Source organism: Gymnoscopelus microlampas (assembly GCF_963454915.1).
Source record: "Gymnoscopelus microlampas genome assembly, chromosome: 3".
Taxonomy (NCBI): domain Eukaryota; kingdom Metazoa; phylum Chordata; class Actinopteri; order Myctophiformes; family Myctophidae; genus Gymnoscopelus; species Gymnoscopelus microlampas.
The window spans coordinates 50,460,703-50,474,430 of NC_139940.1; the positions used below are offsets into that span (position 1 = coordinate 50,460,703).

The following is a 13,728-nucleotide window of genomic DNA, read 5'->3' on the forward strand; positions in this document are numbered from 1 at the left end:
ACAATGACAAGTCCTGGAGTCTGGAATGTGATGTTGCTGTTAATAACAGTTATAATGTGAGACACAATGAGAAGAAAACTGTCCTCCCTGTCCGCCCCTCCTCCTCCTCCAACAGAGTAGCAGTGTATGTAGACTGCCCTGCTGGCACTATTAGACCGGGAGCCAGGCCCAGCCCTCATAATGTTTTCTGCTAAATTTTTTTCACTATGATTTCCTGTTAGCATATACCTTGGGCCATCACAAGTTCATACTGACCACCCCCAACTCGGGGCCGTTTGGTCTCAGGGGCCCCAAAACCCCCTTTTTTGGGGCGAAATTATGTTAATGGCAATATTCATTTACTAAAATTACATAAATTGTCTTACACATATGAAATTCGGCATGGAGTATCCTGACACATAGGGGTAAGTAGCAAAATAGGATTCTGGTGCTTGCTACCATTGTACTTTTAAATATGACCACAACATCCCCAGAAAAACAAAAGAAAATACTGTCCGCTTGACAAATTATAACAAAGATGATTATTTCCCAGCACTTTATGGTGAATATCACTGCCACACTTGTATATAGAAAACTTCCCATGTCCCTAAGCTTCAATTTGAGCCCAAGATGACCTTTGTATCTTGAACATTACTCTTTCTGTAGCCAAAATTCTGCATTATACCTCAAATCGGAGAAAATTGAGTATTCAGTCATAGTAGAGACCCTAGGAGTGGTCCACGCGCGACTGCTTATTTTCTTTTCTAGTTTGGATTTTTTGGCATCCTTAGGACCTCCTAATATAGGGATCTCGATGATCCCAAGAAAAAAAGTGGTCCAAAGTGTGTTTTTTTCAATGTTATATTACCCCTATGAGACCTGCGGGATTGCTGGCTGGAACGCCAGCGTGTCTTTCGGAGACTATGGCGCGCTAGACGTAGCCCAAAGATAGAGATACCATTTGATTCTAGACAACCTCAGGTTTCCAATGGGACCAACCTTGTCATGCTACCTTGTCGGGAAGGGGGCTAAATACCTAATGATTCAAAGTTACACAACATTTTGGCGAGGGAAAAACGGCCATCAACATTTTCCAAATGGTCCCTTGAGCTGTCACCTCAATATATGTGAATGGAAATGGGTTACATGGATACCTACAGCCTCCCCTGTACAGACATGCCAAATGTATGCCAATCTCATGCAGTTTTGGGCAGGAACCATGCAGTTTTTTGAATGCAGTACAAATATGTAATTTCCGCCCATTGTAAAAAGGAGACCACTTTACTGTATCTACTGTATAGCTGTATGAGACCACTGTACTTTATCTATTGCTATATGAGACCACTGTACTTTATCTATTACTGTATGAGACCACTGTACTTTATCTATTGCTGTATGAGACCACTGTACTGCATCTATAGCTGTATGAGACCACTGTACTGTATCTATAGACCACTGTACTGCATATATAGACCATTGTACTGCATCTATAGACCACTGTACTGCATCTATAGACCATTGGTCCAGTGGTATACAGAGCCTGGGGGGGACCCAGGCTCTGGAACAGCTTGCCCCCAGTGGGGGGCGGTCACCGCGAAGACTTGGTAGATGCAGTACAGTGGTCTACAGATGCACTAGAGTGGTCTACAGATATACTAGAGTGGTCTACAGATGCACTAGAGTGGTCTACAGGTGCACTAGAGTGGTCTACAGGTGCACTAGAGTGGTCTACAGGTGCACTAGAGTGGTCTACAGATGCACTAGAGTGGTCTACAGATATACTAGAGTGGTCTACAGGTGCACTAGAGTGGTCTACAGGTGCACTAGAGTGGTCTACAGATGCACTAGAGTGGTCTACAGGTGCACTAGAGTGGTCTACAGGTGCACTAGAGTGGTTTACAGATGCACTAGAGTGGTCTACAGGTGCACTAGAGTGGTCTACAGGTGCACTAGAGTGGTTTACAGATGCACTAGAGTGGTCTACAGGTGCACTAGAGTGGTCTACAGGTGCACTAGAGTGGTCTACAGGTGCACTAGAGTGGTCTACAGGTGCACTAGAGTAGTCTACAGATGCACTAGAGTGGTCTAAAGATCATGACAGTGGTCTACAGATGCACTAGAGTGGTCTACAGATGCACTAGAGTGGTCTAAAGATCATGACAGTGGTCTACAGATGCACTAGAGTGGACAGTGGTCTACAGATGCACTAGAGTGGTCTACAGATGCACTAGAGTGGTCTAAAGATCATGACAGTGGTCTACAGATGCACTAGAGTGGTCTACAGATGCACTACAGTGGTCTATAGATACAGTAGTTAGTCTATAGATGCAGTGCAGTGGTCTCATACAGCTATAGATCCAGTGCAGTGGTCTCTAGATGCAGTACAGTGGTCTTAAGATGTAGTACAATGGTTTATAGATTCAGTAGAGTGGTCTCTAGATGCAGTACAGTGGTCTTAAGATGTAGTACAATGGTTTATAGATTCAGTAGAGTGGGATATAGATGCAGTACAGTGGTCTAGATGCAATATAGTCATGGTCTCATACAGCTGTAGATGAAGTACAGTGGTCTCATATAGCAATATATGCAGTACAGTGGTCTAGATACAGTACAGTGGTCTCTAGATGCAGTACAGTGGTATCATACAGCAATAGATAAAGTAAAGTGGTCTCATACAGCTATAGATGCACTACAGTGGTCTCATACAGCTATAGATACAGTAAAGTGGTCTCCTTTTTACAATAGGCGGAAATTACATATTTGTATACTGCATGGCAAAAACTGCATGTTTCTTACCCAAAACTGCATGAGATTGGCATACATTTGGCATGTCTGTACAGGGGAGGCTGTAGATATCCATGTAACCCATTTCCATTCACATATATTGAGGTGATGTTTTTCCCTCACCAAAATGTTGTCTAACTTTGAATCATTAGGTATTTAGCCCCCTTCCCGACAAGGTAGCATGACAAGGTTGGTCCCATTGAAAATCTAATGGTATCTCTATCTTTGGGCTACGTCTAAATTTGAGCGCGCCATAGTCTCCGAAAGACAGTCTCGCCGGCGTTCCAGCCAGCAATCCCGCAGGTCTCATAGGGGTAATAAAACATTGAAAAAAACACACTTTGGACCACTTTTTTTCTTGGGATCATCGGAGTCCCTATATTAGAGGTCCTAAGGATGCCAAAAAATTCAAACTAGAAAAGAAAATAAACAGTCGCGCGTGGACCACTCCTAGGGTCTCTACTATGACTGAAAATTCAATTTTCTCCGATTTGAGGTATAATGCAGAATGTTGGCTACAGAAAGAGTAATGTTCAAGATACAAAGGTCATCTTGGGCTCAAATTGAAGCTTAGGGACATGGGAAGTTTTCTATATACATGTGTGGCAGTGATATTCACCATAAAGTGCTGGGAAATAATCATCTTTGTTGTTATTTGTCAAGCGGACAGTATTTTCTTTTGTTTTTCTGGGGATGTTGTGGTCATATTTAAAAGTACAATGGTAGCAATCACCAGAATCCTATTTTGCTACTTACCCCTATGTGTCAGGATACTCCATGCCGAATTTCATATGTGTAAGACAATTTATGTAATTTTAGTAAATGAATATTGCCATTAACATAATTTCGCCCCAAAAAAGGGGGTTTTGGGGCCCCTGAGACCAAATGGCCCCGAGTTGGGGGTGGTCAGTATGAACTTGTGATGGCCCAAGGTATATGCTAACAGGAAATCATAGTGAAAAAAATGTAGCAGAAAACATTATGAGGGCTGGGCCTGGCTCCCGGTCTATATGTCCTTCTACACAGTGTCCTCTGACACACTGACACACCTGTACACCTTCCAGTCCACATTCACTGAACCTCTCTATGCTGGGTTTTGCTGCTGGGAGGGGAGGAACTCCTCCGTGTCTCTGTGTGTCAGATAGAGAAGGAGGTATACTGTAGTAGCAGGTATAATAAGGCAGGCAGGCAGGCAGGCAGGCACGCACGCACGCACGCATGCACACACGCACGCACGCACGCACAGAGGCTCCTCACTGTTTATCTATGTAATGATTGATATGACCATTATTAGTATTTCAAAGAGGAAGAGGGGCGGGGGGGATATCTACAAGCATGTTGCACAAATGCGTTGTAAATCTGCAGTTTTCACTATATTCAACTTTTGTTTCTTATTTAATTAGACTTTTGGACCATAATGACATTTGAATTGAAGTTAAACAAATGCATATTGTTTTGAACACTTCAGTGCATTTTGTAAATGAAACGTCTCATTTAGTTTTAGGACAGCGTTTAACTGTTTTGTAAAACTGTGGTTCTCAAACTTTTTACAACTTTTCAAGGACCCCCATTAGGCCATCGGACCCCCAAAACTCTGAGAGTGTACAAATGGAACCAAATGGACCCATAAGGTCCATTTTGTTCCACTTAGCCTATACACTCTCAGAGTAACAGACCTATAAGGGTCCATTTGGTTCCATTTGTACACTCTCTGAGTTACCCCACTCAGTTACCCCACTTTTATAACCCCTGTAAATGTAAAAGACACTTCTGTTTGGAGTAATGTGCTCATGCAATCCAGGGGGAAAAAACGTTTTTATTTAACAAATAAAATGGAATAGCTTTCTATTAATCTTTGCTTTGTCTTTATTGTTTTAAATGTGTAACAGCTTTTTACAGTGGTGTAAGAAGTACTCATATTATTATTATCATTATTATTATTATTGTAAGTTAAAGGGATATTTCAATTTAAAACAATTCTGGAATAATTTTAACGTCTACTCAGGCTTTTGTTGCTTGATTAAAAAAATATATTTTTGATATTCATTTGATCAGACACGCCCCCCCTCCTATATTGAGAAGGTGAGATTGTAGATCTGCTATTTTCACTTTTTCTTTTTAATCTTTGGGATTTTTTTGGTATAAATATAATGATAGAAACATAGATTATTAAATTGGCATTCATCATTTGTGTCTTATTCTTTTAAAGGAAAAACATATTTTAAATATTCACACTCCTGGTGGAAGGAGTGCAGGTCATGAGACTGGATTGACAAGAATATTAACATGAATTAATGTATTCATTTACAACCTAACCCTAACCCTAACAACTAACAAGTGTCAGTGTTGCCAGATGGGAAATGTTAAATTATCGTATTGGAGGCTTTAAATTATCCTATTTTAAATAAAACTAATATACACAGAAAAAAAAAGATTGCAGGTTTAAATATGTCATTTTACAAAAACTATTTATTATAGTAAAAAAAAAAAACATTGTTTGAGACTCTCCTATATGATACAAACATCACATACGCTGTGTGGAAGCAGGACACTTCCTTGACTGTTATTATTTGACAATTTGACAATTTGGCCAATTTGGTATTAAAAATGTCTTAAAAGTCATTCAATTGTCTCTTTATAAATGTGCAGATACCCTGTATCCACTTATACTGTATGTTGGTTTGTTTACTGTTGAGAGAGAAAACAATGTTGCATATTAAGCTAATCATCTGGGGACCCCCCAAAATAATCTGGGGACGACCCTGGGGGTCCTGACCCCCCAGAAGTCAATGCACTCATTTTTCTTCATTAATTTGGGGGTTATATAAAATATTGCAATTTAATTTCAAAAGCAACAGTTTTGTATTTTCATGTAGGTTTGCAATGCAGGCTAAATTACAGTATAAATAATTACTGATGCAGGTACAGGACTTTTATTTGTTTAATATAACTCATACAATATATGCAGACCGAGTACAGAGCCAAAGGTCTTAAGTATTGAGGGTTTAAGTGGTTAAATGTCTAAAAATATGTTTTTATTCTACTAATGAACAGCCTATAAATAAATAGACATACAAGTGGTGATGGTTTTCAGTGTGTGGCGATGGTAGATCTCTGCTCTAACCAGTGACAGTTAGTGAGTGTTGTGTGTACAGTCAGCCAGAGCAGGAGTAATACAGCACTCAACAATGAAGATATTCACTCCAAGGGTGTTCAAAATGACTTTTCTGTTTAGTCCACAGCAGTCTTATAGAATGCTCAATCTCTTCAGGTTTATGTGAATCTCAATCCTCAGCCCCTCCATGTTGGACACAGTCGAACACAGTGCTGCCTGAAAGACAAAACCACTTGATTTCTTAACAAGACAAACTGAATCAGGCCAAGTCAAGTTCATGATTAAAACCTCTGTATCAGCTGTGGCTAATTAAAAAAACATACTGTCTCTCGTGAGTTAAAGTGTCAGTTTTATTGTTACCATTTTGTACAGCATGGATTTGGCTGACAATTGTGAAAAATACATATTCTTATATTTGTATATATTATTTATTAGGAATTAATTTGCCCCCTGTGTGAACTGTGCATAGCTGAATAGGATGGGATAGGTGTAGGCTACCCTACTGTATTTTAACATAATGTAATAATGTAATACATACATCTAACCCATGTACTGTACAAGACCACTCACACGTACATACTATGTATGTGTGAGTGGTCTTGTACAGTATATGGTTAGATGTATCCTTGGTTCAAGTTTTGAATTGGATTATAGACTATAGTTTGGATAAAAGACCTGTGAATGCAGGCATGTAAACTGGTGGATGCAGGGAGTTGTTTACTATTTAGTCACAAGCTCTTAATACCACTTTCACGCATTAAAGATTTATCAAAAGTAGCAAAATAGTAGATCTACAGATGTGCCATTTCAAAACTTCAAATGTCCTGCCATCGCCAAGACAGTACATTTTCAGGGGATTCCAGAGGGACAAAGAAGGGCATTTAAAATGCTGAATTATTTTGATGATCACTGCTTTTATGATGCTAATTAATTTGAGCAACTGGTCAAGGACCTCTTCAAATCACCTTTTGCCTCATAATGAGTCTGACACCTTCTTCAACACACATTATTTTGTTTTGTTGTGTATATGGATGTCTGTTGAAGAGAAAAACAGGGGTGTGTAGTGACAACTTATTTTCAGGGGCAAAACAGTGCATTTTTAAGGGCAGAAAAGGGAGAAAAAAATGCATTTTCAGGGCACTTTCAGGGAAAGAACAGTAACGTGTGAAGTTTTGAAGTGGCATATCTGTACAAGCTCAAAACGCAACGCAACGCGACTCGTTGTGAGCTTGTAGATCTGCATTTTTTGCTACTTTTGTGTGACACCCTTGCTTGTATGACGAAGAAGGGAAGTAAGGAAAAAAACGTAAAGTTTAAATATCGAGATACAAGGTTCCGTTTCTTCCTGACAGAAAAAATAAATGTGAGATATGTGATGACAATCCATCTGGTCACGTAGGTGGTGAGCAACAGCATTGACGCTGATGGCAACAAGAATCTCCTCATGGGTTTATTATTAATGAAATACAGAATAGTGTGCACTGTATTCATGTGTGTGTATGCTTCAAAGATTACTGTTGAGACATAGTTATTAGACTGAAGAATATGACTGTGTATCAGATATGATTCTATGAGACATTTATGTACAGACACATGCATCCTGTTTCCATCTCTATGGCAACATTCAGCCAACTGTCTCCTCTCTATCAGGAAATGAAAACCACAAAAAACATAAAGGCTGTCTGCTCTGCTATGTGTACATTTTGACACGCACGCACGCACGCACGCACGCACGCACGCACGCACGCACGCACCCACGCACCAAATGGACCCATAAGGGTTCCATTTGTACACTCTCAGAGTTACATTAACACTGATTTTTACAGTGTAGATTGGGGTCCCAGAGATGGGGGTCCGTAGCCTAATGCATATCAATTTAAATTAAAATGGTTGAGAATCACTGTTGTGGATGTAAAATTCTTCTCTTATGGGATCCTAAGCATACCTTTTCAAATGGGGGCCCTCGGGCTAATATATATGAATTTGGGGGTCCTTGACATGAAACCGTGTGAGAAGCACTGATCTGGAGTGTCCATAGAATCTGTTGAAGTGCTTCACTGTATGTGTGGAAGCAGCTGACCGCTGGAGCCTGTGTCCGCCGTGCTCAGGCGGGCCATCGCCAGATGCAAGCTTGAGCAGCCAACGGAGCAGATGAAGACGTCCGTCGGGGTCCCCATCGCGGGGTTTCAAGGCCTGACTCCCCTCCCCCCTCGACACGTGGAGTCCAAGCTCGTCCCGGAGGCCAACGGCGTGCGAGACACCATCCAGTTCTCCTGGGCCGAGCGAAAGGATCCGGGAAACCCTGGGTTCGTGACCGTCATCCTGACCGGGGCCGAGGTGGGGGTCACGGGCATCCCGCCAATGGACAGAGGACTCGCCGCAGCCATCGTGGGGGTCAAAAGCGGGATGGTGGATCTCGGCCACAGGAGTGGGCCTGTGTTTACCGACCACGCCAGGAGGTCCAAGACCACGACGCACGCCACGCTCTACAAAGCCTCGGCAACGGCTGCCAAGATTCTGAACGTGGAGTCGCTCTTCCAGGGTTCCGCCGCGGCGAAGCTCGCGGAGATGCAAGCCCGGTCCCTGGAGGACACGGCTACAGCGACTCAGGTACACAAAGCCTTCATCGCGGACGCAGTGGAGCTAGCGAGGCTGGTCCAACTCGCAATACTCTGCTCCTGTACCGCTCTGATGTGGACGGGCCGAGACGACTTAGAGAGACTACAGTGGCTCGAGTTCGCCTCCGGTTGCAAGGCCATCTTGACCTCGGGTCTAAAAAGCCTCCCGCTCACACCGGACAACCTCTTCGACACCGCTGCTGACTGGATCATCAAGACCAGGGCGGCGGAGGAGCAGCTCGAGGAGACGACCGCAGGCCTCCTCTCAACCCCCGCAACCCCGCTGTTGAGGCTAGGCCTCAACAGCGAGGGGACGCGGGCGGAAGACGCACCTTTGGATGTCAGCGTGGTACGTCCAGGGCATTCTCCACCAGAGCCAGCTCCTGGAAGCGACCCGATAGCTCTCTTGGTGCCCAGGACATGAGGCGTAAGGACAACAAGAAAGTTCTCCAACCCCCCCCCATCGCCTCGGTCCCGACGCAAGGACAGTGGGCCCCGGCACGGGGGGTGGGAGGGTGAATGACATTCATTCCCCGGTTCTACCGGGCAAGTACCAGCTGATTGACCCGTCACGGCCCCTCGGCCGGCATCATGCGGGGCCAGCTTCCGAAACGCACTTGGGAAGGAGGACTGGCGCTTTCCATGCCAGGTTGGACAGAGTCAAGGACGAGTCCACCAGTGCAAAGAGACTAAGAAAGACGCTAAAGACAATGAATACGGTTCAAAGTCATGTGTGTCCTTTCCCAAGAATGCTTGTAAAAAATGAAGTCACGGCTGCCCTGTTTCCCGGTGGGAAACAGGGCCCTCTGCAACATTTCATGAGCCCTCAGTGTTCGCTATGTCCCCCAAAAGATCGGGGGAGACATCCCAAACACTGCAGGGACAGATCCTGTGCATACTGTAAACATTGTGAATCAAATACTGGTAGAGAAACCTTTAATTTTGAATCAAATGTCTTTAATATGCGGTGTAAAAAGGGGGTTCTGTGTAAACAAAACTTGGTTTCCAACTGCGATATAGTAGTTGCTCCTTCCGTCCGGCAGAGGGCGGCAAAATGCCTCTGCAGGACGGAGGAGGCACAAAATGGCCGCCTCCCTACACCTCGTCGAGTCGAGTCTGGACCCACAAGGGCTGCCCCCCTGACGTGACCGTCTCCACCTTAAGGTGTACCTGGCAGCTATCTACGTCAGCCACGAAGGTTCGGTGGCTGGTGGATGTATATGCGCTCGCTGATGCGCCGGTCTTGGCCGGTGCTACACGGGCTGGGCCTGTGTATAGACCTTCGTGCCTTAAAGGGACCTGACAGCGGTGCTGGAAGCACGGTGCCGGCCCCCTTCCTTTGGACCTTGGAGACTTAGATCGGACGATCAGAAGCCTCAAGAAGGTGCTACTGGTGGCCCTTTACGGTATGACGCGTCGGTGACATGCAGACGCTCTCGGTGAGGGGGGCTGCATGTGGGTTTCGGACGACGGCAGGGGGGTTTGACACCCAACTTGGTCTTCATGTCCGAAATCGGCGTGGTTGCCAGGGCCACAGTGGGACTGGGGGCCTTTTCATCCTCTGCCGTTTCTTTCGGCAGAGGATAGACGGTTACCATGTCTCTGTCCAGTGAGGGCTCTGAAGCTCTACGGTCAGAGGACAGCCGTGAGACAGCCATAGGTCGCCTCAGCTTTTCGTCGCCTTCGGCCAAGGTCAGAGGAGGACGGTGGCTAGACCGACCCTGTCCAGATGGATTGTGGTGGCGGTTCGGTTGGCATGCGTGAGTGGAGGGGTCCCTATTCCAGTGGGACTGAGGGCCCTCTCTGCTCGGGGCGTCGCTGCATTTTGGACCCTCGCAGGGGGTGTCAATGCAGGTGTGCTGCTCCGCGGCTAACTGGTCGTCTCCCTCTTCTTTCTACAGCCTTGACGTGGTGGCATCCAAGATGGCGCGCACAGTCTTGGGTGTGGGTGCTGACTCCGGGTAGAAGAGTCTGAACATGCCTTAGGGCTTGTCTTCTCTCCCTGTGTGAGTGCAGCGGCCGGTTGTGCGGCAGGGAATGAGAGGCGTGCCTGGGGGCGTGCTCTTTCTCCCCGTCACGGCTTGAGTGGCGTCAGGACCTGCCGGATGCGTATGGGTAAGGGTAGTCACAACTGGGGGCTCCCCCGGGGGACGTGTATGTGTCCCATAGTAAGCATGATTTTTCTCCATGTGTGTATGCAGTAGCCGGTTTTCATGGTAGGGAATGCGAGGGGTGCCCGAGGGCATGCTTCTCTTCCTACCTGGCTGGCCTTCCTTGCCCTCCTGGGACCGGCTTGGCATGGTCCAGGGAGGAGGAGGCCTTGGTTTCTCTGTCACCGGTCGGATAATCTAGGTCTTATCCAGTATTGGTGACAGGGACAGGACTCATGTCCGTCAAGGTTTTGCCTTCAGTTCTGCGCGTCCCGACCGTAGGGGTCTGGGGTGCCTGTAGGTCAGGGTCCTGCCGGAGGCAGGTCCTGAGGCCTTGGGCATGCGTATGGGTAAGGGTGGTCACAACTGGGGGCTCCCCCGGGTGACGTGTATGTGTCCCATAGTAAGCAGTTGCTTAAATCTCATGCTATAATAACCCAGGGTTACGTATGTAACCCAGGTTTTATTAGTAACGTAAGCAACTGCTTACATTTTGAACCCCCTCTGTGTGCTTCTGAGCGTGCAGAGTGGAAGGTTTCAGAGGCGGAGCTCATGTGACGCAGTGGTATTTATACCACTACCGGTTTCCGGTTTTGCGTCACACGACCCTTATCCAATGGACATTGGAGTTCAGGGAGTCCTGTTATTGCTCTGTGTGATCGCCAGGGGGCGATGATATCCCATAGTAAGCAGTTGCTTACGCTACTAATAAAACCTGGGTTACATACGTAACCCTGGGTATCGGAGCGACCGGGCCAACGTTGCCGGAGATTAGCTGCTAACACACAGACAGGACGGACACACGGACGGACACATGGACGGACGGAGGGTAAAACATACTCTCTCGCCATGCCTTTCGGCCTGGCGGAGACAATTAGTCATGGGTGTGTTTGGGCGTTACTTTAATCAATCCAATCAGAGTACCTGCTGCCATTCCCTTTAAGATCGTCCATGATCGTCCATGATTGTCCATGCGTTAAGCGGTGAGAGCAAAAGAGAAAGAAACCTTACATTGAAAGGAGAGATGTCCAACTGCAGACATGGCCATCATAACCAGCCTCTGTCTAATTATTTGACTGTTTCCAATGTCCAAAGCACATTGATATCTCTTGACAAACCAATATTATTACATTAATAATAATAATATTCACATTCTTAGTTGACTAAGGATCTCCCCCTTCTATCTCAGCGCAACAAGTGCACACATCGGTATGTTTCACACATTTGCTCAATCCTCCTATTCCTGCCCAAAATCTCCAAACAGTGGCATAATTTCCTAAGGTTGCTGGGTTATGAGAACCCATACACAGCACTGCCACGCAAGTGGGCCCACCATGAGGGGACTCATTAATTAATTTAAGTCTATTAATTTCTGTTTTTAACAACAAAAAAAAAGATTAGCCGCCCATATTACACAGTAAAGGCATCTGCTACTATATTTATTTTGTTCATTTCCAATATATTAGTCTATAGGATTATATCCCCATAATAGTAGCCTATTCATATTATTTCTGCAAGAGTCATTGATGAGAACTTGAGAAGCGCCGAATAAGTGGAACGCTCACCCCAAAACACACTGCCACATTTTTTTGCAGACCTGGGGCGAGTTTAGGACGACGGTTCTTCTATTCCATTTCTGAATGGAGAGTGGCCATGAGAGAAGAAGGACCGTCCAATGTTTCCTTTTCTCTTGATATTGTTTGATGGAGAGACAATCATGACTAATACACGTGAAAGTAGACCCTTCACAGCTAATGGAGAATTTAAAGTTTTAAGAATCGGTTCAGAATTAACTGAGTACGGCTATAGTTAAATGTGAAGCCCTTTCTGCTATAAATATGCATCCATGCGTTTCCTTTTTGCTTGATATTGTTTGATGGAGAGACAATACAATCATGATCCATATGAAAGAAGACACTTCACAGCTAATAGAGAATTTTTAATTTTAAGAATCGGTTTCGAATTGATGAGTACTGCTTTGTTAAACTGTTGGTGTCCTTACAACCTAACTTTTATTTTTGCACTTAAGACGTGGTCTGACCACGTCTTAGCAGTATGCGGTGAGTCAAGGTGCATAATAGCAGATACTGCATTGCGCCCTTAATTAACATATGGACACTCACATACATAACATATGCTGGCAAGTCTTATTACTTAAGTGTTTGCGCTTAATCCGCTCATCGCACCTTGCATAACAGGGATTGCGCATAAGATGGTGGCGTTATCACCTAATTATCACCTAAGACGTGGATTTAAGACACGCAAAATAGGGCCCAGAGAGAGAAGAGAGGAGAGAACAAAGGAGAGGAGGATGAGATGGCTGGTTTGAAATGCAAATGGCGTCGGCAGAGGATTCTGACAATGAAAGTCAAGTTTGCATATGAAAATGAAAAAGAAAGGAAGAAAGCAGCAAACAGTTCATAAAGTGACCAAGAAGAGAGATTATGTTGTTGGAATGAGAGCGGAGACGAAAGCTGACGGCATTTTCAATGATCGATTGCAAGTTTATTGTAGGGAAAGTGGGAAGAGTTAAATCATTGAGGATTACCAGGAGTGGTCTAGTGATTTTTTAAGGTAACGTTGACTATATATGTATATATATGTATATTTGGAAAACCGTCTTAAGTGTAATGTAAACTATTCATGATTAGAACATAATTGAACATTTCACAATTAAGGTCTAATATTTCCACAGTTGCTACAAATTGCTACAAAACCTTCTTTACATCCAATCATTTTGGGGCATAAACAAGAAGTTGAAGGGTCAATTTAAGTATGATAATGATGTACTGTGCATTTTCAAATCATGTATACTTTACATTACTTAAGACCATTTTTCAAATATATTATTTTTTACATTTTGGACAAAATAGCTAATTTTGCATCTAGGTGTCAACTATTCTTTAGTGCTCACTTTTGTTGTATCATTACATTTATGCTTAATTGTAAATAAGAGTGAAAAGTGGGACCACCCCAAAATATTTGCGATGAGCAAACTGTGCCTCCAAGCACACTCACTGATGCTTAAAATAAGGCACTAGAGATGCTCTGTTCTACTCCTGAGGACATGTCTATGATGCAT

The 13,728-nt window shown here is 44.4% G+C and overlaps 3 protein-coding genes across 3 annotated transcripts in view; all 3 read left to right on the top strand.

Annotated features, from left to right (window-relative positions):
* The window catches only part of LOC311042422 (NACHT, LRR and PYD domains-containing protein 3-like), a 447,659-nt gene that overhangs the window by 356,933 nt on the left and 76,998 nt on the right, over window positions 1–13,728 (top strand). The gene's annotated exons all lie outside the window — the stretch shown is intronic.
* The window catches only part of LOC311042423 (NACHT, LRR and PYD domains-containing protein 3-like), a 118,698-nt gene that overhangs the window by 27,997 nt on the left and 76,973 nt on the right, over window positions 1–13,728 (top strand). The gene's annotated exons all lie outside the window — the stretch shown is intronic.
* The window catches only part of LOC311038761 (protein NLRC3-like), a gene marked incomplete at its 5' end in the record, with an annotated part of 96,916 nt that overhangs the window by 6,214 nt on the left and 76,974 nt on the right, over window positions 1–13,728 (top strand). Inside the window, 2 exons of the mRNA XM_084048356.1 lie at window positions 1–166; window positions 3,737–3,916. The exon at window positions 1–166 is cut by the window's left edge and continues 258 nt beyond it. Coding sequence (XP_083904482.1) covers window positions 1–166; window positions 3,737–3,908 — 338 coding nt within the window. The 3' untranslated portion in view covers window positions 3,909–3,916. The remainder of the gene's footprint in view (window positions 167–3,736; window positions 3,917–13,728) is intronic.